This window comes from Mauremys reevesii, linkage group 3 (genome assembly GCF_016161935.1).
Source record: "Mauremys reevesii isolate NIE-2019 linkage group 3, ASM1616193v1, whole genome shotgun sequence".
Taxonomy (NCBI): Eukaryota; Metazoa; Chordata; order Testudines; family Geoemydidae; genus Mauremys; species Mauremys reevesii.
The window spans coordinates 57,599,176-57,626,489 of record NC_052625.1 but is presented as its reverse complement, the minus strand read 5'-3'; the positions used below and the strand labels follow the sequence as shown (position 1 = coordinate 57,626,489).

The following is a 27,314-nucleotide window of genomic DNA, read 5'->3' as shown; positions in this document are numbered from 1 at the left end:
TAAAAACAGAAGTTAAAGAATGTAGAAAATTGATAAGGGAAGCCAAGGGACACAAAGACACATCTATGACCAGCAGAGTAAAGAATAATAAGGAGATTTTTAAATATATTAGGAACAAATAGAATCCTAACAATGGTATTGATCTGTTACTAGATGGAAATAGTAGAATTGTCAATAATATTGCAGAAAAGACAGAAGTGTTCAATAAATACTTTTGTTATGTATTTTTGGGAAAAACCTCTCATCATATGGTGATGATGCTCTTTCCATTCCACTAGTATTTCTAGAGGGTGTTATACAGAAGCTACTAAAGCTAGATGTTTTTAAATCAGCAGGTCCAGATAACTTGCATGTAAGAGTTGTAAAAGAACTGTCTGAAAAGTTCACTGGACCGTTAATGTTCATTTTCAATAAGTCTTGGAGCATCGAGGAAGTTCCAGGAGACTAGAATAAAGCTAATATTGTGCCAATTTTTAAAAAGGGTAAACAGGATGATCCAGGTAATTACAGGCCTGTCAGTTTGACATTGATCCTGAGCAAGATAATGGAGCAGCTGATACGGGACTTGATTAATAATCAAAAGGAGCATAATGTAAATTTAAGCAAACAAACACAACATTTATGGAAAATAGATTCTGTTAAACTAACTTGAAATCTTTCCTTGACCAAGTTTGATTGATAAAGTCACTAGTGTTGACGTAATATACTTCAACTTCTTCACTTGGTACTGCATAGCATTTTGATTAAAAACCACAACATAAAATTAACGTGGAATACTTTAAATGGATTAAAAGTTGGCTAACTGATAGGTCTCAAATGTAATTGTAAATGGGGAATTGTTGAGTAGGTGTGTTTCCAGTGGGATCTTGCATTGATCAGTTCGTGCTATGCTATTTCACATTTTTGTTAATGACCTGGAAGAAAACAAAATCATCACTGATAAAGTTTACAGATGAAACAAAAATTGGAAGTGATAATAACGAAGAGGATAGGTCATTGTTAGAGAATCCTATCCAGGACCACTTGGTAAACTAGGTGCAAGCAAACAATATGCATTTTAATATGGCTAAATGTAAATGTTTACATCTAGGAACAAAGAATGCAGGTCAGATTTACATGACGTGAGACTCTGAAAAAGATTTAGGAATTGTGATGGATAATCAGTTGAACATGAGCTCCCACCATATGATCCTGTGGCCAAAAGAATAATGTGATTCTGGGATGCATAAACAAGGGAATGTTGAGTAGGAGTAGAAAGGTTATTTTACCTCTGTCTGGCAATGGTGCGACCATGGCTGGACTACTGTGTCCAGTTCCAATAGCCACAATTCAAGAAGTATGATGATAAATTGAAGAGGGTTCAAGAGAAGAGCCACTAGAATGATTAGATAAAACCATGCCTTATAGCGATAAATCGATTGAGCTCCTTGAGCCTATCTTAAAGAGATGTTTAAGGTGTGACTTGATTACAGTCTATGAGTACCTACATAAGGAACAAATATTTAAGAATGGGCTCTTTAATCTAACAGAGGAAGGTCTAATCCGATCTAATGGCTAGAAACTGAAGCTAAACAAATTGAGACTGGAAATAAAGGTGCACATTTTTCATGTTGAGATTAATTAACCCTTCGAACAATTTAGCAAGAGTCATGGTGTATTCTCCATCACTGACAAATTTTAAATCAAGATTGGATGTTTGTCTAAAAGCTCTGTTCTAGGAATTATTTTGGGGAAGCGCTATGGCTTGTGTTAATAGGAGGTCAGACTACATGATCACAATGGTCCCTTCTATCCTTGGAAGATATGAATAATCATTGTCTTTATCGATAATGTGCCCTTGAGAAAATGTTCTGGGAATTTAGAGTGTGTGAAACTCTTCCAAACTCTAGCAATCCATCAAAATCTGGTTTGAAATACAAGCCTTAGTCACACCAAAAACACCGCAAAGCAAGGAAATCTCCCAGCAGTGAACCCATGCATTGTTGCAACAATGGAGCAGCTAACACAAAATACTTTATTATAAGTAATTGAGAAACACCACAGTAAAGAATGACATTAACCTGAAGAGGTCATTAGTGTGGCAGGCTATGCCTGTACAGTACTCTTACGTTAAAATTAATGCAGCTTGTAAAACACATTGTATTATGAGTCAGAGGCTCCTTATTCAAGCATAACCATAGGGTAAATTATTACAAAGGACAGAAGCCATTAAAAAAGTCAGTTCTGTGTGAAAGCAATTGCATCAGTACTAGAAACAAACATTAGGAGATGCAGCAAATTTAATTCTTGAAACCAGAATATTTGATGGACAGCTTTTGCTTGACTCATCAGTAAATACAATGGAGGTCCTTTTATAGCAAAATTAGTATTTTCCCCCCAAAGAGTAACTTTGCAGGACCTGAAACAACCTGGGACTTTCATTCTTTGCTATAGTGTTTCACTGTATCCAAGTTCATTAAAATAAGCAAGTTGCAAAGTAATATTAATGCCAAGCAAATTAATCATACAGCAAATATACTCCAATTTTCCAGCATATTCTATCCCTAAGTACAAGAGATGTACACAGACCATTGCTAATGTCTATGCAACATACTGGTTAAAGGTATTTCTACACTAGCAACTGTACATGTATGCATGCTCATGGCTGTAAATGCCTCGGGCTCTGGCACAGACCCATTCTCATGTTAGTTTACAGTGCACATGGAGGCAAAAAAAAGTTCCAGCTCTCTAGTTTCAGTAGTCCTCACCTCCCACCCCCACCATTCTACAATGCACTGAACCCTTTTCTTCCTGACCCTTACCCAAACTATAAAGGTCCCCGTCACACTGTTTTCACTGGGTAGCAGTGAGGTGCACTAACCACATCAGAATAGCTTTCCACTACATTGTCTTGATCAATACAGGTGAACATGGATCCTGCTTGGAGAGCAATTTCCTGGCCTGCTGATCACACCAGAGTGCTGATCTATGGGTGGTTGGAGTGCACCGTCCTCCATGACTATGTCAAGAGTGACAAGAACATACACCTGTACCAGGAAATTTCACTGAGGCTGGAATAGGCAGGCATTGAGCAGACTCTGGCCCAGTGCCAGGAACACAAAGCACCTAAGGGTTCCTGGAGGGCAAACAACTTGAACAATCATTCCAGGAGGGCTCATCATACACACCCTTTCTACAGCAAGCTGGAGCAGATGCTCAAGGGCTCCCAGTACAGAGCCTGAAGTAGCTCACAATCACCACCCTCAACCCTGCCATGTGATTGTCTGACAGGATGTCAATGAGGGCCAGGGTGAAGAGGCAACAAGTACCATGGATGATGGCCCGGAAAACCCGGAGCATGAGATTTTGCACCTATACCCAAAATGAACCCAAGGAGGACCCTGCACCTCAATGGATAAATTACAATGGATCTCTACCCTTCCTGCCAATATCCCCTCATTCCAGATTTTAAGCCCAGGCCCTACTCTGCTCCAGCCTGAAATGGTCCCAAAGCTAGACACAGCTATTAAAAAAAGATTTTATTGATTTCCAATGGACTATTATGATGACCTTGGCTGAAGCTGTGTCTTAAAAACAGATTATTAATGAGCAATCATTGTGCCCTTGTGTCTGTGCATTTCTTGGCCAGCAGACAGGTAGCACAGGCCCAGCACCACACGGACTGGGGGAAGGAAGGTAGCGGGTTTCAAAAAAAGTCCTGGCTGGGAATGGGACAGTTGTAGAAAACCTGTTGTTTGTCCAAAGTTAGCAAGAGCTGTCTTTTGTCCCTTGGAAGATTACACAGTTTCACTGCTTCTCTACCCCCTCCTCCCCTCTGCATCCCCTTACAAATGGGAGCTACACAGAATAGTGAGGTGGGTAGGTCTGGGAAGGGAAAAGGAACACTTTTGTTTTTTGAGGAAAAAAAGTTAGTCACAGCACTGCTTTGTCTCCCTTTTTCCCCCCCAACCATCCCGGTTCCTGGTGTCTGGCCTCTCCCACATTCAGCCACACTGAACAAGCCAGGGGAAACGAGGGTGGGAGAAGGGTCTGGTCTGGAGTCTGGATAAACAACTAACTGCACTTTGTAGCTCTTATGGAACACTAATGCCAGTCCTAAAACTGGTCGGGTTTTCAATTAGATACAGTATTCCTCACTTTCAAACCGTCCCATGGTGTTGCTGTTGTTCATAATATATTGGAGTTTTCAACCTTTCCAATTTGCAATTCAGTCATAGCTTGTGATTGAATCCCTACAGGAAGAGAGCTCCCAAAACAAGGGAAGAATTTGTTCTACTCTGACCTGTAGATAAAAACCACAGTGGCTAAGTGCAGGAGGAGATCTATACATTTGATATTCAGAATCTAAGCTTGCAGCAAGAAAAACTAATCAGATATTCACCAGCTTAAAAAAAAAGATTAAATTGAGTATAGAGGAAAATAAGTAAAAAAGGCAGCAGGGTTTTGTAACTTCTAATTTCCCTGCTCACTGAAGCTTCCTGTTTTAAAGCAATTAAATGTAGGCATCAAAAGGCACATGAAATTGCAGGTGGGTGGAGATTAATTTGAGAAGAGAGGCATTCCCCAATTAATTTAAAGGCTGATGTCTGGACCAGGGAGGGATAAATCCTTCAGAGAGCATTTTTGGGGGGAAGGGGAAAGTGCAAGGCTGGCCAACCTGTGAAGAAGAGAGTGCTATCTAGTGGCTAGGACAAGAAACAGAATTAAGAACTAATGGGCTCTATTGCCGATTTTGCCAGTGATTTGCCGTGAACTTGGGCAAGTCACTTTATCTTTGTATGTCTTGAGTTATCCTTCTGTAATATCTGTATAACACCTGCCTACCTCACTAGGGTATTAATCAACAACGAGTCCTGTGGCACCTTATAGACTAACAGATGTATTGGAGCATAAGCTTTCGTGGGTGAATACCCACTTCGTCAGATGAAAGCAGCTACTGCATATTACAGGCAGGGCAAATAACACTGCCTTTTAAGATTGCCCAACACTTCCTATTGTGAGACCCTGCTTTCAGTTGCTTACAACACTGGCAAACTTTAACCACTTGGGCTGACATTTTCCATGCTAGTTGTCTGCCTCGGGCTGATTTTTTGTGGAAAATGTCAGCCTAAATGCTTCAGCAGTTTCTGAGTGAGGCTAAGGAAAATATGCATTGGTTTATCCAAGTTTAAAAAAAAAATGTTGGCGACCTTTTCTTTGAAAAGTTTCTCCCCATGTTTTAGAGTAGGAACTTGAAATTTAGCAGGGGGTGGCCTTTGTATCAGGGAAGTGCCTTTTTACGTTCCTGTGAAAGTCTGCTCAAATTTGGCCAATTTACAAGCCTTGGGGGAAAAAGAGTAAATTGCAGTTTGCACATACTCAGTAGAAACTTCTCAGCTTTTAGCAGCTAAAATCTCCGAAGATTCTATGCTCATTGAGCATACTTCATCCTCTCTCAGCGTCTAGCAGTGTTTAATTTGTGCCAGGACTGAGCCCAGCACCGCTGGGGCTGGGCAGTTCATAGCCCCAGCACCTCTGCGCTTCCCGCATCAGTTATGAAAGTAAAAAAATTGCTTGAGCCCCAGACCTCTGTCATTACAAATTAAGCACTGGCTCCTAGTGCTGACTAGGCTGTATATGCACCATTCCCACAGATCAGTTGAGAATGCTCCATCCCCTCACAGCTCCTGTGTGTGACCAGACTGTGCATGTGCATCCCAAAAGTATGACTAAGCATGCTCCAGCCCAGGGCTATGGGGGAAAAGCCAGTCTTTCCCTGTGATGGCTGCTCCAGAACTCCTGTGTGCACAGTGACTCCTCTGTGCTGGTGCTCAGGCAGCACAGAGGAAATAGATGCTTGATTCAAGTGCAGAGGAGGCAAAAGTCTGATTGGCACAAGGAGCCAGAGAGCAAGAATGATTGGCTGGGCCAGGAGACTGGTACTGAGAACCAGTGGGACAATGTGAATGAGGTGATGGGAAGACGGACAGATTTGAAGAGGAGCTGAGGTGTGGGGTAGAGGGGAGTGGGACTGGCTAAGCAAAGAGAGGGACAAGGAATTAGTGGGGAAGTGGAGATCAGAGATTGGATGAGAAACTTGAAAAAGGAGATTGGGATTGGGGCAACTGGAGGCCAAGGTGGATGAGAGAGAGAGATGCATATGGAAGATGTGGAATTAGGATTGGCTGGGCAAGCAGACTAGGGACAATGGGGAGGGAGGGGAAACCTGAGAATGACTAGGAGTTGGGGGAAAGACTGGGCATGGGAAAGGGAGTCTGGAGAGGTGACACTAGGACTTGCTGGGCAAGGAGACCAGGACTGGGGTGAGATGCCTGAGGAGTGGAGATTGGGATTGTAATAAGGAGCCAGGAGTCGGGAAGAGGCAGGACTGGGACAGGGCCAGTTTGGAAGGGTTGTGACAAAAAGGCTCACGCTTGCAGGGAACAGGCAAAAAGGACACTTGTGCCCATTAGAGAACACGCCTCTCCGGAGCCTGAAATGGAACCCAAGTTTCTGAAATTCCTCTGCTGTCAGAAAATACCCGAGAAACCCACTAGGAAAGTGTCCCATTCCCTCTCAGGTGTTGGTCCTCAGAGCTTTCTACACAAATATTAACAAATCTTATTCATAATCTGTCCCTGTTACTTTTAATAGACCCATCTGTGTTCAGTCAACCTCTTAATGCCTGTATATTTATTATGTGAAGTTTCAAAAAATGGTATCCACTCAGTATAAAAATCCACTAGATTCTGGGATAAGACGGTTTGTGATTTTTTTTCCATTAAAAGGATTTCCCATGTTATGACGCTAATGCTGGGGATCTAGCGGAGCTACCTCACACCTGGCTGCTAGTAATAATTGGATACATAAATTCTTGGCTTAAAGCTAAATATCCAAATGATGCCACCTTTAGCAGCACCTATGATACCCAGGGGAGGAAGAAACGGATAAGGACAGACCCAAGTATAGACAGTTAAGTACACAAACTGCTTCCAGAGGGAAGAACCACACAATAACATAATAACACCACCACCTAACTCTCATAGATAGTGCTTTCGACATACAAGAATGCTAAAAAGGCTACCTGTTTATATGCGCTAGGTGCTCCTGACATGACTCAGAAATACACCCTAAAAGTAGCAGTACAATTCAAGCCTCACCACTGAGCCATCCAACTGAAAAAGTCAAATCCCTCTCGAACAACTCCCCACCCTGACAATTCCTCTCCCCCCACTTTCGAATGTCCCAGGAAAAAAGATGAATGTATCTAGACTTCTCAGATAGTAGAACACTGTAGGGACAAGGAAGATGCCCCACAAGCAAACCATTTCAAAGTGATATAGGGTGATATCCTGGCCCAAATCTTCCATTGAATTCAACAGGGGGCCAGGATTTCATCTTTAGTGTTGATGCTGGCTTAACCCTGGAAACTGAAATCTTCTCTTTACCCATGAGCAGGTATAGCAGGGACAGTGTCATCTTCCCCTCATACTGCCCAGCCATGCACCTTAACCCTGACCCACAGAGCAGGAATGAAAAGGGAATTCAGACTCTATGGCCCATTGAGTCGTTGGCATCCTTTGTGAGAAGACCACCAAGGAGGCCAGTTAATGCCAGTTTAAGGTGGATTCTTGTCTGTTAAGAACTGAGACTCCTACCATCTTGCTTGACACAGGATGTTAAATGATAACTTTTGGTCATCACTGCCTTTGGATGGTTTTGAACTCCTGACATATGGAGGACATTAGTGGAGCCTATTATCAATCCACTGACCCCTTTAAGTCTCCTAAGTTAAGTCACTTAAAGGGGACACTGTAGAAAGCTGTTAGATGTGAGAAGACTGTCTTTCTGTTCCCCACAGTCCTGCCTCATTAAGCTTATGTCCAGATGGATCATCTCACATGAATGTTATATATTTCCTGATGCAATTGTACATTTGGCTAGAGACCCTTAAGATAATCAATCCCTTAAAATAGCAATTACTCATCCAATTCACTTTGAATACAGGTAGCAATCATATAATTGAAATAATTTTATAACAGCAGCCAACAATCACCTTGAACTGAGTTTTTTGATTTTTCCATCTTTTTCTCTATTGAAAAGGATGAAAATTGGATTATTCAGGTCAGATCATTTAAAAAAAGTTCTTAAAAATCATTTCTCCCTTTAGTATAATTTTACTCCATCCAGGAGGTAAGTTAAAACGGTCACTGTGATCTGTGATGGGTTTTGTGTCATTTAAAATAGACCATCTGCAACACTACGCTATGCTTTTCTACCGTGTTCCTTATTAGATGCAGCAAAGTTGTAGAAACTTTTTACAACCTCAGTCAACCTCAGGTTTGGGGCTTATATCCAGTAGTCTCTCCCTCGTACAAAACTCAGCAAGGACAGCATGATGGTATGCAACTGGTTCAAAGGCTGGATAAGAATTGTTTTTTGTAGTCCAAAAAAAAGTATAGTTTAGTCTCTTTGTGGTCTCAACCTCTAGCATGAATAACACATGATAAATTCAAGGATGATGAGAAAGAACTCCAATCATTCTCAATCAGCTAAACATCTGTTGCTTCTATTTCAGATGGAAAATTAGGTTTAGTCAACCTATTACTGAGGGGGACAAAAAACCAGCTACAAGGGCTCTCTGCTGAGAAAAGTCAAACACTAACTGCTTCTTGTTAATAATGACAATTATAGTTAGGATTCAGAGAATTAGATACCCATAGAAAAATGGCCCTTAGAGATCCTATGTGATCCTTGCAAACCGCTAGTACGGAGGCATATACTTCTGAATGCTAAGAGGATGGACTTCACAATCTCTTATGCTGTTCCTGTTTAGATAATGTATCAGAGGCTACTGCGCTTTTGCCATACCGATACATTCTTTCAATAAGCATAATGCAATTTAGTGAGCAGAAAATCTTCTCTAAATGATGCACCGCTCAGAAACAACTCACAGGGGGGAAGTTAGTGTATAGAGTCAGAGGTTGCTGGGATTTTATCAGCAAAAAAGAAACTCCTACTGCAGTAGCCCTACACAGTTTTATGATTCTTCGTAGCAAACAAAAACAAAACAGCCATTTGACAAAATGTTAGAAAATCTGTTAAATACAATATTGGTTTGCAAGCACCGTACACATAGTTTTTCATGCTTGGCTCTGAAAATACATTGTAAAAAGGTGGTAAGTATCATTGTCCGCATTCATAGATGTCGAAACAAAGTCACAGAGGTTAATAACTTGCCCAACATCATAAAACAAATCAGTAGCAGAGTCTAGAATGGAGCCCCAGGTCTCTTTCATAATAGGCTGAATCAAATCCCTGGATCCAAACATTCCTGAACTTTGGGTTGTTCCACTTCCAGGTCAGAACTTTTTAACTTTTGCAAGTCTCTGTCGCAAACTCCTTGCTTCATTTTTTATTCTTTTAAGGCTAGAAATTAGTGAATTCTGACCTCTAAAGCATACGTAGTGTTTTCATCCCAAAAGATCTGAAAGCCCCTTACAAAGTATAAAACAAAACCACCGAATTAACAACACACTAATTATTTCAGAGCCACTGCAAGGGGTGCAAGACTTCATGTTTGTATATTGTCCAGTAGGCAGCATTAACTGGATTATAGTTTCTTGGCTGACTCACAGGGAAGAGTGGTACTTGGTAAATCGTCTACTGTACTCCTTGCAGCATTCCTGGTTTACCTAGGATAGGTAGGCGATTTCTATGCATTCAGCAGCATTGGCCCTGCTAAGACAGAGCTGTCAAAACCAGAACCCAGGGTTGCACAGCTGCAGAATTGATTCCAGAGAACCCAGGAGCATATTCTTAAAGAAAAGCTTAGCTAGGAGATAGAGAACAATTATACTACAGCTGGTTATAAAACTTTGCTAATGGTAGAATGAGAAAGAGCTTACTTAAAAGGACAGGAGAAATAATGTGGGAAAAGATTGGCAGTATTAATGAGGAATATTGCCTAATCTTCAGAATGAAATGCTGGAAGTATTTTGGCTGTAGGAAACCAGACTAAGTGTCCTAGAGTTACTGATTGGAATTTTATATGGCGAAGGAACATTTAATGCAGGAACCATTAAAGACAATGCAACTGAAAATAATCCTGGCTTGTCTAAACAGATATAAAAAACACAAAAGGGGCCAGTGCAGGGATGTAAAGATTAGCACAGGATGAATGGAGGAGGGTTTTTAAACCAAACTATAACCCTCAGCTAGAAAGGCAGAACAGGAGATCTATAAAAACAGGAAGAATTGAGTTTAAAAAAATAGAACAAAGGAGAAAAAAAAAAAGACTTTGGAAAGTCAGAAATATTGCAGCCAAACAGAACTCTGCAAATAATTTTGATGGACACAAACATTTAAAAAATGTTAATGAGGGGAACATTTTCATGCACAGTACTTGAAAGTGGGAAAGAAATCATTTAGAGTGATCTAAGGCGGTATCATTAGGAGTAAGAGGATAAAATGAAGCAAAGAAATTTTTGGACTGAACAGAAAGGATAATTTCCTAGTGGTCAGATTCGTTAGAGTATACTTGCACAGTGGCTCTCAACCTTCCCAGGCTGGACAAATAGATCAAGCAGGTTTGGTTTTGACTGGACAAATAGACCACATGATCCAATTTCTGTTGCCTCATTGGACAGGATACCATAAGAATGCATGCCATACCTATGCAAACGGACTCTCAGAATCATGTTTCCAGAGCAAATACTCAAATTAATGAGTTCAAAACACTTATTTTCCACTAATATTATTCATTTAAAATTTGCTGTTTCCACAAGCATGCCTGCCAGCAGACTCATTAGCTAAAAAATCCACAGAAAAAACTAATACAAACAGGGTGCAAACACAACCAGTGCAAATTCTTTTTTATGCAAGCGAATCATCATGGAACACTGAGGTATATGCCTAGCTCTAGTTAAGGTTAACTGACCAGGTAGGAGGTGGGAACCTTCATAAGCAGTCCCATGCTGTACCAGTTCTGGGAATAAACTGGGATTCTGCCTGTAGGAATAGCAATCCAGTACTTTACTTCACCAGCAGTAAATTCAGTAAAAAGTTTAAAAAGAAATATATCAAACATATTTAAAGACATAGTTCCAATACAAAGTGACAACTTAATCTACATAATCTAGTGCTTGAGTCTCATTGGAATTTAATTCTTTCATAGCTTGAGGCATTTGTACATGAGGTTTATGCTTTAACACAAGGCTTTGAAGGACTGTATTTCACCCTAGCAGCCCTTGAAGGCCTATGAATTCAATCATTTTAGCCACTGAAAATAAGCAAGCAGGTAACACTTCCAGGTGCCTCATTAGACATAGTCATGTATTTTCCTTTACTATGGCAGGGATTTTGATTTAAAAAAAAAGTTAGATGGAGATGAACAGAATTTCCAAATCTAAGAATATGTTATAAAGAGGGTGGATTCCCCAGCAATGCCAAGGATTGTTTCGCCTGGAAGGAGAATAAAGTCTCACGATTTTCCTTTGCATTTAATTTCTGAGAGATTGACTGAGTCTCTTCATAGCTGGTTGGAGGAGACCAGAACTGGAAAAGTTACAGCACATCCAGTTTTCTGTCTGCAATTGATTGGAATTCACCCATCCCCTTTTTAATCACAAATCAGCCTTTGAAGATCTACTGCTAAACAGGTTACAGTCAAACACCCAAATACCTGGATTTTTATCTGAACTATCTGAATCTCTTGGTTTGGCAAAATTGAGCTAAACTTTAAAAATCCCAGACTTTAAAACAGATTCAATTGGTGGCTCTGAAAATCAGGTCACTTATTTTGGGGTCACAATACAGATTTGGGTGCTAAAATGGGAACCTAAGTGTGAAAAATTTGATCTTAACCTCTCTGTGGCTCAGCTTAATCATCTGCAAAATAGAGAAAATGCTACCTTCCTTCTTAACAGGCTGCTGTGAGGCTCAGTGCTTGTCTACAAGGTGCAGCAATGCGCACTACAGGGGTATGATTTTTAAAGCACGCTAATGTTTTAAAGCAGTCTCCATGGGACAATAAATGCACAACACATTAGTGTAGACAAGCCCTTACTATGTGGCTGTAAAGTGGTTGGAGATATTTATGGGAGGAGAGAGGGTGACACATCATATAGGTTCATATTACCAACAACAACAAAAGGAGCTAACAAGGGGGCATTTCTTTTAAGCTGCAGGGCATCAAGAATGCAAAATTTCTTTCTTCTCAGCTTGTGGAGCTATCAAAGAGATGAGTACAGCTTTTTTTTTTTTAAATAAAAGAAACTACTACAAGAAATAACCTTCAGACTTCAAGTCTCTAAGGTCAAATCTGGCAGATGCTGGTGGTTCCTTCACTTATTGCTCAGACATCTATCAGTGAAATCCATCTCAACTGAAGTTACACACACCAGAAAGGGAACAGTCTATCATATTTTGTCCTTAAAAATTTAGGTGTTCTCTTGCATTTTTTAAGAAGTGCATTCTGCAGCCTCTCGGTTCAGATATTTATGCTTAGACATCAAATTGTTTATTTAAGAGAAGCCTCTCTTTTCACTGTTTTACATGAAAATCGTAGATGACTCCCAAGATTGTCTGAGGCTCTAGACATTGTTATGTATATGCATAGCAAGATCATTAAACTAGATGTTGTACATATGCCTAGTAAAAGGCAATCCCCACACAATCAAAACAGACACGGGATGAATTTTACAGATGGAAAACTATGGCACGCAGAGGGTAGGTGACTTGCCCAAGGTTACATATGATGTTGGTGAAGAGCTGAGAACTGAAACCCTGGCTCCAATCCAGTAATTTTACCACAAGACCATCTTTGTCTTGTGACTACATCTAAACTGGGATGGCAGCAGGGTGCTCTGGGTGAGGAGTCATCCATGGTCTGTGGAGCTCACTTCTTGCCCAGTGTCACCACAGCTCAGATTTAAATTATCGGTAAAAATCAAGACCCACCCTTGTCCTAGGCTTTTTCAGGCAGGATGAGAAGGGAGTGGTGATGGTTAAATGAAGTTAAGTGAGAGATGAGACGTGGCTGTGGGGGAGATTATGTGGCAGTTTTCTTCATGTTTGTGCAAGACTGTTTAATGTATTTTATTAAATTGTGTGCTTTTTCTCATGGGTACACAGATAGAGAGGTGAAATTACCTGTCTAAATCCATAGAGTGAGTCAGCAGACAAAGCCATATTTAGAACCCAGAAGTTCCTCACTTGCAGTAGATTCTCATATTGCTAGAATATACTGCTTAGCTAAATACGCTTCGAAAACAAATGCCATCTCCTCACCTGCAATATTTAAGAGAAGAAATCCCTCTTTAAAAAAGTTAATGATGAGAAAGGATTGCCTGTAGCATTATGCAAGCAGAAAAAGAACAATACAGTACCTATGGCTAGTGGCATTTGGTACAATCAGAAGCTGCTAAGTACCCTTGGAAGGAATTGCATCAGCAAGACGGAATAATGGATTTCTTTATTACAAAGGATCAATAAGTACTGCACAGATTCTCCTTCCCTTCTGAAGTTGATTCTTTACCAGCTGAGAGACCACAGAGCAATACAATAGAAGACAGAATAGACTGGCATCAAAAATGAATCCACAAAGTCAAATCAACTAGCTCTCTAACTGCACAACAAATCCAATTCCAACAGTGTACAGTAATATATCACTCCCACAGAAACTTCCTATAGAATTCAATAGTAATTCAACCAATACTGTTCTACTGAAGTTACTTCAAAAACCTGCAGAATTTAGTGGAGAATGGGAGCCTATCACTATACGACTTAAAAACACACATCCTAGAGTTATTGAACAGGGATGTAATTTCCATTACTTTATAAAGGATGTTACAAACATTCTATAGTGAAGTTATTTATGATTATATTGCCTAGGGCTTTTGCATAAAAGGTGAAGAGGCTTCTTTATTCTCAGCCTATTCCCAGCCTCAGAAGCCAAGCTCCATTATCCATGCACTGTTCAAAGCGTCCATCATTCTTGACCCATTCTTCCCACAGAGGCTCTTCCATCCTCCCCATCCCATCAAAATGCATTGCTATACAAATCTGCTTAACTGACCTAGTTTTCTTCCTATGAAAAGGATGAAAACTTTAGCCAAATAAAACAAATAAGCAAGAAATACAACAGGCAACACACGTGATAATCAGTGTTATGTAGTGACTCTTATTCTGTGATCGAGCAGTTTGTATGACTCCACAGTCCATGGAAGTACACAATCCACTCTAAAGGCAGTGAAAGCAGGTGAGCAGAGCATCATTTACCCTGTCCAACAGTTTTTATGCACACAGAATATACATCAAATTCAATGGGAGCATTGTGCATGAGAACTGCAAGGCTGGGATCTTGCTTCCCAACTGCATATTGGATGCAATGAGGAGGGCAGTTCCTCCCATATAGCGTTTAAAAAGTTTTATGGTTTAACACTTCTACTGCTACTGTTTAATGCCTACTCCACAAGCTGCCAAGCAGCAGCTTTGGTTGGTTGTAGGGTGACCAGATGTTCCGATTTTATAGGGACAACCCTGATTTTTTGGGGTCTTTTTCTTATATAAGCTCCTATTATCCCCCACCCCTTATCCCGATTTTTCACACTTGCTGTCTGGTCACTCAGGTTGGTTGGCTCAACCCCTAATCAGAAAGTAGTATCTGACAGTACTTTCTTCTCCCTCCTGTAAATGTACATGATCTGTGAAGACCTTATCAGATATTAATGTGTGTAATTCAGGCTGGGGGAAGGGGGGGGGAGAGATACTAGCTGACACTATGAGCTGCTTGAGAGATGAGAAAAATCTGACCTGAAATTAATCTATGATCAGGCTGCCTTTCAAATACTTTAAAACGTAGTCTCTACGTATTATGGGGCCTGATTTTCAGGTAATCTCAGGGTGCAGTCAGGTAGCTAGACACCTAATTACCATCATTTGGGTGTACTGTTATCTGTGGGTGAAAAAAAAAAACCTGGAGGCAGACTACTAGAAGTAAATGAGCTTTTCCCACTGGTGCTGGGAGGATCCGCTGTCACTTACAGAGCTGAGATCCTGGCAGCTCATCTTCTTTATACCCTTCAGGAAAGCAGAGGGGAAATCAGGTGCTCACATACAATGGTGATGAGTAAGGATACGATTTGGTCACGAATTCCATGACTTTAACAGACCTCTGTGACTCCCACTTCAGCCCCCCAGGGGCCAGTGGAGCTCAGGCAGCCAGCTTCTCTTCCCTTCCTTCTCCCCCGCCCTGATGGGCTTTGGTTTCAGCCTTGCACTGTGGGGCTCCGGCTTCCAAGACTTATGGTTTATTGTCTGTGTCCTACCTGTGAATTTTAATAAAAATCCCTGTGCCAAAATCTTAACCTTAGCAATGAGCATGGTATAACATTTTCTTTTCTGTTCACCCTCAGTGCTCCTTGCTCCATTTGATACCAAGGTGATAACCTACCTTTCATGTTTGTAAAGTACCTATTTGATAGCTGTATTAGGAAGAGCGAGAATTTGCTCTGCCTGAGACTCGGGAAAAGTGAGTGGACAGAATCAGATATACGCACCTTGGGAAAGCCATCTGTAGGGCCACACTGGGCTGCCTTCAGTTCATAAACAGAGGTTTGAGTGAAGAATTGCTGTAGTGCCAGCACTGTTGCTTCAAAGACAGGTATATATGCTAATATAGTTTATCAAACTGGTAGTCAGCTAGGATGCATAACTTGGCAATTTGGAACTTTGCAGCAACAGCCAAGATACTACTCAGATCCTCCTGCTCTAAAAGAACAGGTCCCCACCACTTCAGCAAGATGATGCTCCATTAGCTGTTAGCAGTATAGGGGCTAGGGCATCTAGCTGAGCGGTTCTGATAGTCTCCAGCAGATGCCAGTGATACACACAAACAGTTTGTTTCAATAGTTTAGACATGCTTTTCCTCCCACCCCCAAATGTAATTATTCTTAACATTTTCTTACTGTAATGGTGAAAACAAAAGTTAAAGAGCCTATGTGCAGTAGAGCAAAGCACCTTAACACAATAGTATGCCCTACAAATGTGAAGCAGTAGTGGCATTGCCAACACAAGCTGTACTTCTGCACAAAGCATGTTTATTAGCCATGACACAGAATAAAAGCATTTTCAAAGAGCTGGCGAAGAAGACAGCTGCTGCAGCTCCCCTAATTACCTTTCCCCAGACATCAAGAGTAATTTACAAGTTGGATAATATTGCTGGAACTAAGCACGATCTAGAGCCGCACACTAGCTCTCCTCCTCAGTTTTAAAGACCATGCATAATAGTAGAAATACAACCATTCAGCCCACTCCTGTGAGTCAGGTTGTCTCCTGTGAGATTTTTTATTGCACATTCTCCTTTTGTTACTAGAAAACATTGAGTTTGTTTTACCCCATAATCAGGCAATCACCATGACTTGTTACTGGCATAAGCCAGCAGGACTTGATATAATAATCACTCTCTCTAATCTATTACATTAAACAAAGATAGTTTAAGATGCTTGGTACAAATTATGCTTCTTAATGCACATTCTGGGGCACAGAGGTAAAAATCAATAAGTAGAACAGAGGGAATGTTAGCTTCACAAATATTCCGATTAAATTCTAAATTAAACAATCACCAGCACATTTAACGATTCAGAATACATTTGTTCAGCTATGGGCCTGCTGTTTTGCTGCTAACCACAACCTAAGAAAATACATAGAAAGTCTGACAAATTGAGACGTCACTGACAATTAATCTTAATTACACCAGGAGGAAATTTTTCATCCAATTGTAGCCCAGAAAGATCTGACACTCTCCCTGACAAATGGCACTGAAATCTCTGGTGATGCAAGAGACCATTTTTTTTTACAGAGACAATTAACATGTGTACAGACGCTCCCCGATTTACGCAAGTGTTCCGGAACGCCTTGCATAACTCAAATTTTGCATAGTCGGAAATGTATCTCTGACCATTATGCCAAAAAAACCCAACAACAAAAAAAACCATCACCACAAAACAACACACCCTCCTATTTCTAGTTTATGGAACTTTTTCCGTAAGTGTGGATGTGCGTAAGTTGGGTCTTGCATAATCTGGGGAGCGTCTGTATAAATAATATGCACGTGCACACAATTAAGGGACCAAAAGTGAAAACAGTCTGTGGAAGGCTCTCTGCACAGTCTAAGCACAGTAGTGGAGGGAACGGAGAAAGGAAGAAATAGGTATGGGAGAAAGATTGTGCAGGTGGCTTTGAACCTTGGAGTGAGTGAGCTCCTTGTGGCTCTGCATAGGCATACTATTATCTGGAACTAGGGTACAATGGGTAAAAGTAACCCCTACAGGGAGCCCGCACTAAGCCTTTGTGTGACCCACAACCACTGAGTGTGGTGCTCTGTCCCGCTCTAGTGGCGGTTGAGCCATCTACAGAGGCTAATCAGCATAGATACAATTGTGCCATGGTAAAATTATGCATAATTCATGACAACAAATAGATAAATTTCAGGCTGTGGTCATGACAACAAAAAATTGTGTAACAACTGAATGCTACCATAAATATGCATTTATTGACGCAAACAGCATAATGATTCTACTAAACAAAATATAGGGCTTGTCTGCAGGAACATTTAGTTTGTCACAAGCTGGGGCGTGAATCTACTCTGCAGTAGCCTGCCGTGGACCACAGGATGTTCCTGTGCATCATGCTGAAGGTGATTTAGTCCTCTTTGAAACGGGAGCAGATCCAAGTGCATTAACAGGTTTTAAATGCACCTTGGAGCATGGTGTGACATACGTACCACTTGAGTGCACAGGCCTTGTACCACAATACAATGTTCTTTTGATAATGTACTATCAAAACCATAAAAAGCAATATTCTGGTTTGGAAAGGGGACTTACCCATGTTTCTCTTGACTTGGGGCCAACAGGATTTCACTGCTACTTTCGTCAGCAGGGAGAAGCCGAGCAATATAGTCCCCACTTTGTTGGAGATGCCTGTACACAGACACCTGAATAGTGCATTGCTCACTACTGCTCCTCAACCAGGGGCTCAAGATGATGGGGCTCATGCTTTCTGATGTATTGAGGAACAGGAATGAACCTACAAAGAAAAAGGAAACAAGAGTTTTTTAAAACAGTGCTTTTCAGACCCTCAGATAGAGGAAGCAGTTTGTAAAATACTGTGGACTGACAATCTGTACTGAATTGAAGCAATGATTTGACATTTAAAATGTATGCAGAGTGGACAATGCCATAGAAAATTTTGCAGGGAAAACACTACATCTACAGGTGACTGAAGTAGATTAGGATTTACAAAACATTTGAGAATTTTCCTAATAGAGAGATTCGCTTGGGGACTTCACCCCTTCAAAACCTCTCATGTGTGATTTAGATCCAAAGTTAATGGCTCTGATCTCTCTGGAATAGGGTCCCAGCTTGACAGGTTGGGTTATATTAGAGCTCTATCAGTGGCCCCATTTGTATTCCCACTCTAAACAAAGCTTACAGTGATTATGTTTCCTGTATAAATAGAAAGCACAAATTCATCAGCTGTGCTCTCTTATAAACCATAAAGTATATTCAAAGCCATTTGTGTCAGGATAAATGCTTGATATTTTTATTGCCTCAGCCATTTATTCTGACATATTAATTTTATATGCACTTAATCCACATGAAAGGTTTGATTATTATCTGGTACATCAACTACCTTCATTTAATCCTATTTCAATAACATCTCAGATTTATCCAGGGGTTCAGAGCTAATGAACTCTCCGCAGATTAAAGCTCACCTTGAGTAAGCAAAATTACCCTCTTTTGGCAGATACCAATTTACCAAATATTCCATAGAACAAGCACTAGTCAGACAGAAAAGGGAGCCAGTCTTTGGTACAGAACATTTTCTGTTTTACCATATGCACTCATTACCCCTGTGAGAGAACATGGCAATACTACTTTGCACTAGAGATGACCCGTATTTCCTGACAGTGGGGGGGGCAGAGTAAGGGCAGTGGCTTCAGCAGATGTAACTGAGCATGCTCAGTCCATTTGAGCACACTCAGTACAAGCCAAGCAGCAAATGGGGGGGGGGCACGTGACCTCACATGTCTCCCCCCTACCCCACGCATTGCCTCTGCTTTGCATTCCCATGAGGCTTTAAATCACAGACATCAAAAAGCTTTCTAAAGTAGGCATTAATGTTCACAATAACTCTGCAAGTTCTGTATTCCCATTTAACAGATGGAAGAAACTGAGGCACAAAGAGGCTGAAGTCCTTTCAAAAGTGCTCACTAATGTTAGGTGATTTGCTTTCTCAGATGCCCAGTGTAAGACAAGGGCATGATTTTCCAAATGTTAACCACCCATAATAAAGGGAAGTATGTCTGAAAATCAGATCCTAAATCTCTCAAGTTAGGCACCTAATATCAGTGGGCACTTCTGAAAATTTTCAACTGAACAACTTGCCTAAGGACACACAGTACATCAGTGGAAGAGTTGGGACTAGAACCCAGGTGTCCTGACTCCCAGTTCATTGCACTGACAACCAGACAACACTGTCTCCAGAGGCATGTTAGCTAGCATATACTTGATATCAATTTTAGCTAGCAAATATTTGTCCTGAAAGCAGGATTGGGCAGTACAATGTCAGAAATAGTCCCCTCATGACAGAAGATTCCATGGGCGCCAAGTAGAGAGAAAGAGTGAATCCATGAATTACTATTAGTTCCTTTAGTGTCAGATAAGGAGGTACAAGTCTCCTCACTACCTGGACCAAATACATTTCCTAAAGTTTAAGGGAGTTTATTTATTTGGCTGATCAGTAAAGAGATGGTAACTGTATCTATCACCCTTGTGCTTTCCCATCTCTCTCTGTGGTTGAGAGCAACAAGAATTACAGCATTAAATCTCAGCTTTATTTTTCCACCCCCACAAGAACACTGGGATCACAGTGACATGAAAGAGAGCAGAGATTTCTACTCACAGCAGAAAGACACTAAACCCTGCAGTAATTGCTGATAACTTGCCAGATTCAGGGGGCCATTTGCTCATCTTATTGCCTTGTGATGGGGAGTAGGATTTTAAAGCTATCACAAATTAGAAGGCAGTTTTGGTTCCTTCACTGCTTACTTACAGTAGGTATAGGAAAAGTGCTTCCAAGCAAGCATCACTCATGCCCAGGCTCAAGGCTAGACTTAGAATGTCAATGAGACTTTCAAATAGGAAAAGATATCTACCTCAGAGCAACCAGTAAGTGTTAGGCAGTCACTACTCTCCTTCCTTTGGACTATTATTAACAGGGTTTTCTCCACCAAAGCGCTTGCTTATTGTTTCACCTATGCTCAATTCTACCTATGAACTGAAGTGTGCAGTTCTGACCACATGAAGGTTACAGAGCCCTACCGATGGAGCAGTCCAGACAGTGCTATGTGGCAGCTGCACTGAATGATCCCATGCTGCACTGTTCCAAAGTGAGGGGGTAGAGAGTCATGCTGGAGAACCTCCCCATCCTCCCCAGAGCAGTGCTCTTGTGACCAGAACAAAAAACACACTAGGGAAAGCCTCTTAATGTGCTTTTGTGGAGGCTACTCAACAAACAGAGCACAGGAGCTGTAATGTACCATTTTTAGAGGATGTAAACATACCTTGGTTTCTGAAAGCCAATTCCCTCAAGGGAAACGTCACTGTCTGCTGCACTTACCTTAGTGCTGCACTTACTGCTATTCTACTCCATAAACACTCAGGGAAGCACTCTCAGAATTCTGTTTGGCTGTGGTACTTCTGGAATTTCCAGAAGGTGAGAAGTGATTTGCTGTGAACACACACAGCAGATTCTGGAAGCAAAATGTGTATCCCACTGTAGATTTTAAAGATCCCTGATAACAGACTGTACATAAGATTTCTCCATTTCAGAACAAAACATTGGTCCATTAGCTCCTACTTCCGTGACTAATACCCGATGTCTCAGAGGAAGACCCCATCTTTCCATAATACATCTAGCCATTTAAGTCTACCCCTTACTAAGGGTATGTCTACACTAGCAACACAAACGTAGCATAGACACTTATTACTATGAAAAAAGGTTCTTCCATCACTTTAGTAAATCCAGTTCTCTGAGAGGCAGTAGCTAGGTCAACTAAAGAATTTTTCCATAGACCTAGCAGAGTCTACACTGGAACTTAGGTCAACTTAATTACATCACACAGGGAGTGAAATTTTTCACAGTACTAAGCAATGCAGTCAAGTCAACCTAACTCTGTAGCGTATACCAGCCCTTAGACTGCACAATTTTATTATTTAACATTATGCAGATCCTTTTCAAAGCCACATTAATACACATTAAGGATGGGTCCAAAACTTCAGACCTGTATGATTCCAGGTAAATTCAGTAAATCATTAGGAATGTGTCTAAAATTCTTATTAGGTTATGGATTGTAACTTTTCTAAGGAGCCATTATATAGCCATGATGTTAGCCTATTCATTGGGAATGAGAGGGAAATATACTGTTTTCCACCTGGGTTCCCAGGTAAAACTGTGTCCTAATCTGTTTATCAGTTTTCAGTATTCCTCCAGCAAGAGGAAGTCCATGTGGCAAACTGTATCTCAGATCATCGTGTAGGTCTTTAGGGTTGTAAGGTTTCATCAGTAATTTTCTTGGACTGCTATTTTCCTTTAGTAGCTTACAGCTCTAATGAGGCTCTCGGGGATCTTGCAGGGTGAATAACTAAGAAAGAGCACTGCAGCTTCAAACAAACTTCTACTGTTAGTTGGGCACCTAGGGAATATAAACTGAGATGAAAGAGTCCTTCATAGAACAAGTGGTCAGTATCATGTTCTACCACTTGTAGGATTTTAAAAAATTAATAAAGCACTGGTATATTGCAGTAACCCATATTTAATACTCAGGGGTGAGGTGAAGAGTTTGCAACTGGTGAAGCTAATTAAAACACTAATGCTTCATCTTAGGATATGGTATACTCACTAGTGAGACATTGAAGAAGCCTGCTGTCACCACTTAAACTAGAGTGGACACTAATTATCATGCCAACTGAGTGCTGGGATTGAATAGATGTAATCCCCTAAATAAATATAACCAATACAGTGTCTCAAATCTAGGGCCACTTAGCTCTGCATGACTCTCACTATGCTGCTCCGTCACTAGGATCACTCAGAACTATATGGGGGCAGTGGGACAAAGTCTCCTGCACCAAGAAAATGAGCCACTACCACTCGAGCTAACAGAAAATCTCCTCTAGCTGTTGCAGCTTAAGTTTTATGACACTTGGTTGAGCCATTCTAATTCTATCCAGCAGAGGGCAGTAGTAGACATCTCACACATTTTCATTACAATACTTTATAACGTAATTGTGCCTTTTATCCAGAGAGATTCAAAGTGCTTCACAGACTATATCCTACAATCACACACACACACACACACAGCTGAAACAGTGCAATTTTTGAGTTAGAGTGATTATATGCTAGCAACATTACTCAGCTGGGTTTCTTTGTTTTAAATAGTGAGGGGTCTGCATTTGTAATGCCAGCTCCTAAACTTCCCCCATCCCCAGCATGTCCACCTCCTCGAGACACACTATGGGAAAGTCCTAAATATCAATTTGCTCAGGCTTCTGATTTGTATCTGCACAATTTCTCCACCTTTCTAATATTTGCAGTCAACTCATAATTGGTTTCTACATCTTTGTTGGTTGTTTCCTTTTACAGTGTCTGTATTAATTGTCTGTCACTCCACACCTTGCACAGAAAAGATATTTAAGAATAAGCACAAGAGAATTACTGCAACTGACATTAAAGTGTATTTAGAGCACCCTGATGATTGCAACATTCAATAGATGAATAAATCTTGCACTAAGAATTACTGCCTAATGGTTGGAGGTTTGTTTCCAGCATTTTAAAATTCATACCGTGAGAAGGGAATGATGGCTCAAGGGATTAGTAATGGCATATTGTTGTCTTCACTAGTTCAAATTCAGCCGGGATTATTTGGGACTGAAGGTGTAATATTTACTTGTTAAGAATCATCACTGTCAGTGTTCAGGCAATACAGGACACAAATGTTGTACAAACCACAGCACTTATCCCCAGGAGCTTACAAATGAAAAGACTTACACTGATCAGATAAGAATGCATTAGAAGACACAGACCAAAATCATTACCACCTGGCAGCTGTTTGATGGCCTGTGTGAACTGAACTGGTGAAACAGACCTAATCTACTGGACAGAAATTCCACTTTTCCTTTAGAGATACCAGTGAGTGATTGTGCAAGGAGTGTGAATTCATTTCTCAAAACTGGTCCCTTCAGAATAGGATTGAGGCACATTGGTAGAGAAGCATGCACCATGAGATTTTTTTGGTTGAATCTGTAAATATGCAAGAGAGAGAAAATGAATGCTCCAGGGCTGGGCACTGGGAATCTATAATGAGCACTAAATTCATTTTTATCCATGAAGTGTGAAGAGTGCACAAGCTCAGGAGAGCAGACTCACTCAGAGCTCCACACAAGAATTTGCCTTTTTTGCTCATTATGTGAAACATCTAAGACAATTTCTGTGTCGCAGCTGAAACGTATTCTGAAACCTGTCTCAAGTGTCCATTATTTTGAAGGCGTATTGCTCATTGTACAACCAAAATTTACCTAGACCCCATGCCAACCTCTGGGTATTTCGCAGTACTTCATCTTTGCCACTCAGAGAGGCTACATCAATGAAGCGAGGTTACAGACAACTTTATTTGTGCTAGAGACATTAATCCCACCCCATTTAAAGTGCAATCTTACTTGGAAAAGTAACTTTTTCCAAAGAGCATAGCAGAGCTCCCTCTTGGTGATTTTTGTATCAAATGTGCACAGGCTGAACAGAAGAAGTCTGCAGGGTTGGAAGTTAGAAAGGCATCTTCTGTCCAACATGTGCACATGTAGATGGAAGCATTGACAGCAGAACCACCTTCTGCAACTCTGATCCCGCCCTTTCTGGCTGGTAGAAGAATGTAGAGAGCATTTAGTATCCCTTATAATTGTCAACACCACCCTTGATGAGGAGAATCATCATCCATTGTAAAAACAGGCACTGTGGGTGGACTAAAGTAACCATCACTACACACTTTGCCAGCTGCCACCTAGATTCTAACCCTTTTTTAAAGCAAGCTAATTGAGAAACTAACAAAAACCAGTCATCAAATCCTCCTCTCAGTTGCTTGTATCCTGGATTCCTCCAGTCAGTCTTCAAACCAGGATACAGTAGAAGCATACTGGTTGCTCTGGTGAATGATCTCGTGTCTATAAACAAGGGAAATATATCCATACCTTCTTTAAGGGACCTCTCTGAAGCAGACACCAAGCATGGAAGATTTCAGCCCAAACAGAAAAAGTTACAGTGGAAAACAAGTTTCAGAGCAGCAGCCATGTTAGTCTGTATCCGCAAAAAGAACAGGAGTACTTGTGGCACCATAGAGACTAACAAATTTATTTGAGCATAAGCTTTCATGGGCTATGGGCTGTAGCCCACAAAAGCTTATGCTCAAATAAATGTGTTAGTCTCTATGGTGCCACAAGTACTCCTGTTCTTTTTTTAGTGGAAAACAAGGGGGGTATAATGGGAAGCGTTAACATAGGGGATGCTAGGTCTCCTTACAATGTACCTATGGGGCCAGATCCTCAGCTGCTGTAAACAGATATGACTTCACTGAAGTCAATACCTCATGTTGTTTGAAAGCTCTTCAGGATGAAGGGTATTATACTAAATTTGCATTTTAGTTATGTACTTAGGGGACTAACAACAAGAATTGTTGCTATAAGATGGGGACTTAGTTGGAAGAGACAGGGGAGGAGAATAGGGTGACCAGATAGCAAGTGTGAAAAATTGGGACAGTGGTTAGGGGTAATAGGTGCCTATATAAGAAAAAGCCCCAAATATTGGGACTGTTCCTATAAAATCAGGACATCTGGTCACCCTAGAGGAGAAAGACTTGGGTGTATTAGTTCATCACAGGAGGACTATGAGCTGCCAATGTGATGTGGCTGTGAAAGAGGCTAATGCAATCCTAGGATGCATCAGGCAAGGTATTTCAAGTAAAGGTAGGGAAGTATTAGTGTCATTATGCAAGGGACTGGTGAGACCTTATCTGGAATATTGTGTGCAGTTCTGGCATCCTATGGTTAAGAAAGATGAATTCAAACTGGAACAGGTGTGGAGAAGAGCTACTTGGATGATCAGAGGAGTGGAGAACATACTTTATGAAGGGAGACTCAAGGAGCTTGACTTGTTTAGCTTAAGCTAAAGAAGGCAGAGGGGAGATAGGATTGCTCTCTATAACTACATCAGAGGGATAAATAACAGCGAGGGAGAGAAGTTATTTAAGTTAAGCACCAATGTGGACACAAGAACAAATGGATATAAACACCAACAAGTTTAGGCTCAAAATTAGGTGAAGGTTTTTAACCAGAGAAGTGAAGACCTGGAACAGCCTTCCAAGGGGAGCAGTGGGGGGGCAAAAAACCTAACTGGTTTCAAGACTGAGCTTGATAAGTTTATGGAGGGGAAGGTATGATGAGACTGCCTACAACGGCATGTAACTGGCTTTTGTTTCCTTCGTGACACGCTCTTCTTTGGCTACATGCCGTGGGAGCTCCAATCTGTGACTGCTAGTTGCAAACAACCCCAACCACCAGTGATAGGACACTAAATGGGGAAGACTAAGTTACTACAGATAATTCTTTCCCAGTTGTCTAATTGTTGGGTCTTGCCAAAATGCTCAGGGTCCAAACAATCACCATATTTGGGGTCAGGAAGGATTAGCAGAGACCCTGTTTTTTTGCCTTCCTCCGCAGCATGGGGCATAGGTTATTTGCAGGTTTAAACTAGAGTAAATGGTGGATTCTGTTACTTGAGGTCTTTAAATCAAAATTTGAGGAATTCACTAACGCAGCCAGGGCTTATGAATCTGTTACAGGAGTGGGTGGGTGAGTTTCTGTGGCCAGCAATGTGCAGGAGGTCAGACTAGATGATCACAATGGTCCCTTGTGGCCTTAAAGTCTATGAGTCTATTACCATACAGTGATAGCCACTAAACAGGCCAGTGAGCTCAGGGGCAAAAGTAAAAAATAATGGCAAGCATGAGATTTTATAATGAAGTGGGCAGATTGCGTTACTTGAAGAAAATAACTAAAACGATACACCAAAGCCAAATTATATATACACCCAGTGAGTCTCCTTAGACTCAAGCTAGATTAAAGTGTCACAAGTAGCAATTCAGAGAGATTTCCTCTCTAATTACCAGAGGCCATAGTTTTGTTAGTTTAACTTATCGTCTGGAAAAGCAAAGCTCAAAACAAAGACAGACTAACTTAATCTGATCACCGTTATAAAGCAGCAGTTTTACAACCCTTTGCAAAATTGATAGATTTTTATTCTGAACATAAACTCCATCTTACTACTAAAAGGATTTTATTACCTTTTGCATATTAGTTCAATACTGCACCAGATTAAATTAGAGCCTTAAAAACTATTAACAGTCAATGTTTATTGGGGGCTGTACAGAAAAAAATGTCAAGACAATGAATGGAGCTCTATAAAACAACAGCTTTGAAAAGCAGGGACATGGGAGCAGGCAACAGATGATGGAAGAGGTGGAGGCAAAAAAGTCATCCAGGTTGCAGCATTGAGAAAAGATGTTGGTATGGATCTCTGTAGTTCTTGATTGTCTAAGGTTAGCTGGGGGATATTTCAGTCACTAAAGCAAACCACTGAAATGTGCTTAACTATAAGTATGTGAATATCCCCACCAACATCAGTGGGACTCACCTACTAAAAGATATGTATGTGCCTACATGATTTGCTGCATTATGGCCTAAGAGACATGATGAAAGCTTGCTATGAATTATTACCATCCACTGAGCAGAGCTATTCCTATTCTTTCAGTAACAGAGTGAAATCCTGAACCTAATGAAGTCAATGAGGCCTGATGTCACCCAGGGCCGCCCAGAGGATTCAGGTCTTCAGTGGCAGGTCCCAGGGCGGAAGGGCCCCCTGCCGCTGAATTGCCGCCAAAGACCCGGAGCAGAAGAAGTTCCGGGGGCCCAGGCCCCGAAAAACTCTCGTGGGGGCCCCTGCGGGGCCCAGGGCAAATTGCCCCACCACCCTGGGCAGCCCTGATGTCACCCATAATACAGTACTTTGTAGGCATGTAGCATGTTTCACATAATGTCAGAGCAAGTAATGAATGCTCATTAACCATCACAAATTCATACCAGCTGTAGTATTATACCCATTTTACAAATAAGTATAGTGAGGCACGGAGAAGTTCAGTAAAATGTTGTATGATTCAAATGAGCCTATGA

General features: G+C 41.0%; 1 protein-coding gene across 7 annotated transcripts in view; it reads right to left on the bottom strand.

Moving 5' to 3' along the window:
- The window catches only part of ALK (ALK receptor tyrosine kinase), a 574,134-nt gene that overhangs the window by 313,236 nt on the left and 233,584 nt on the right, over positions 1–27,314 (bottom strand). For all 7 annotated transcript variants that reach the window (XM_039530228.1, XM_039530218.1, XM_039530221.1 and 4 more), the window contains one exon: positions 17,865–18,066. In XM_039530228.1, the coding sequence (XP_039386162.1) occupies positions 17,865–18,066 (202 nt within the window). The remainder of the gene's footprint in view (positions 1–17,864; positions 18,067–27,314) is intronic.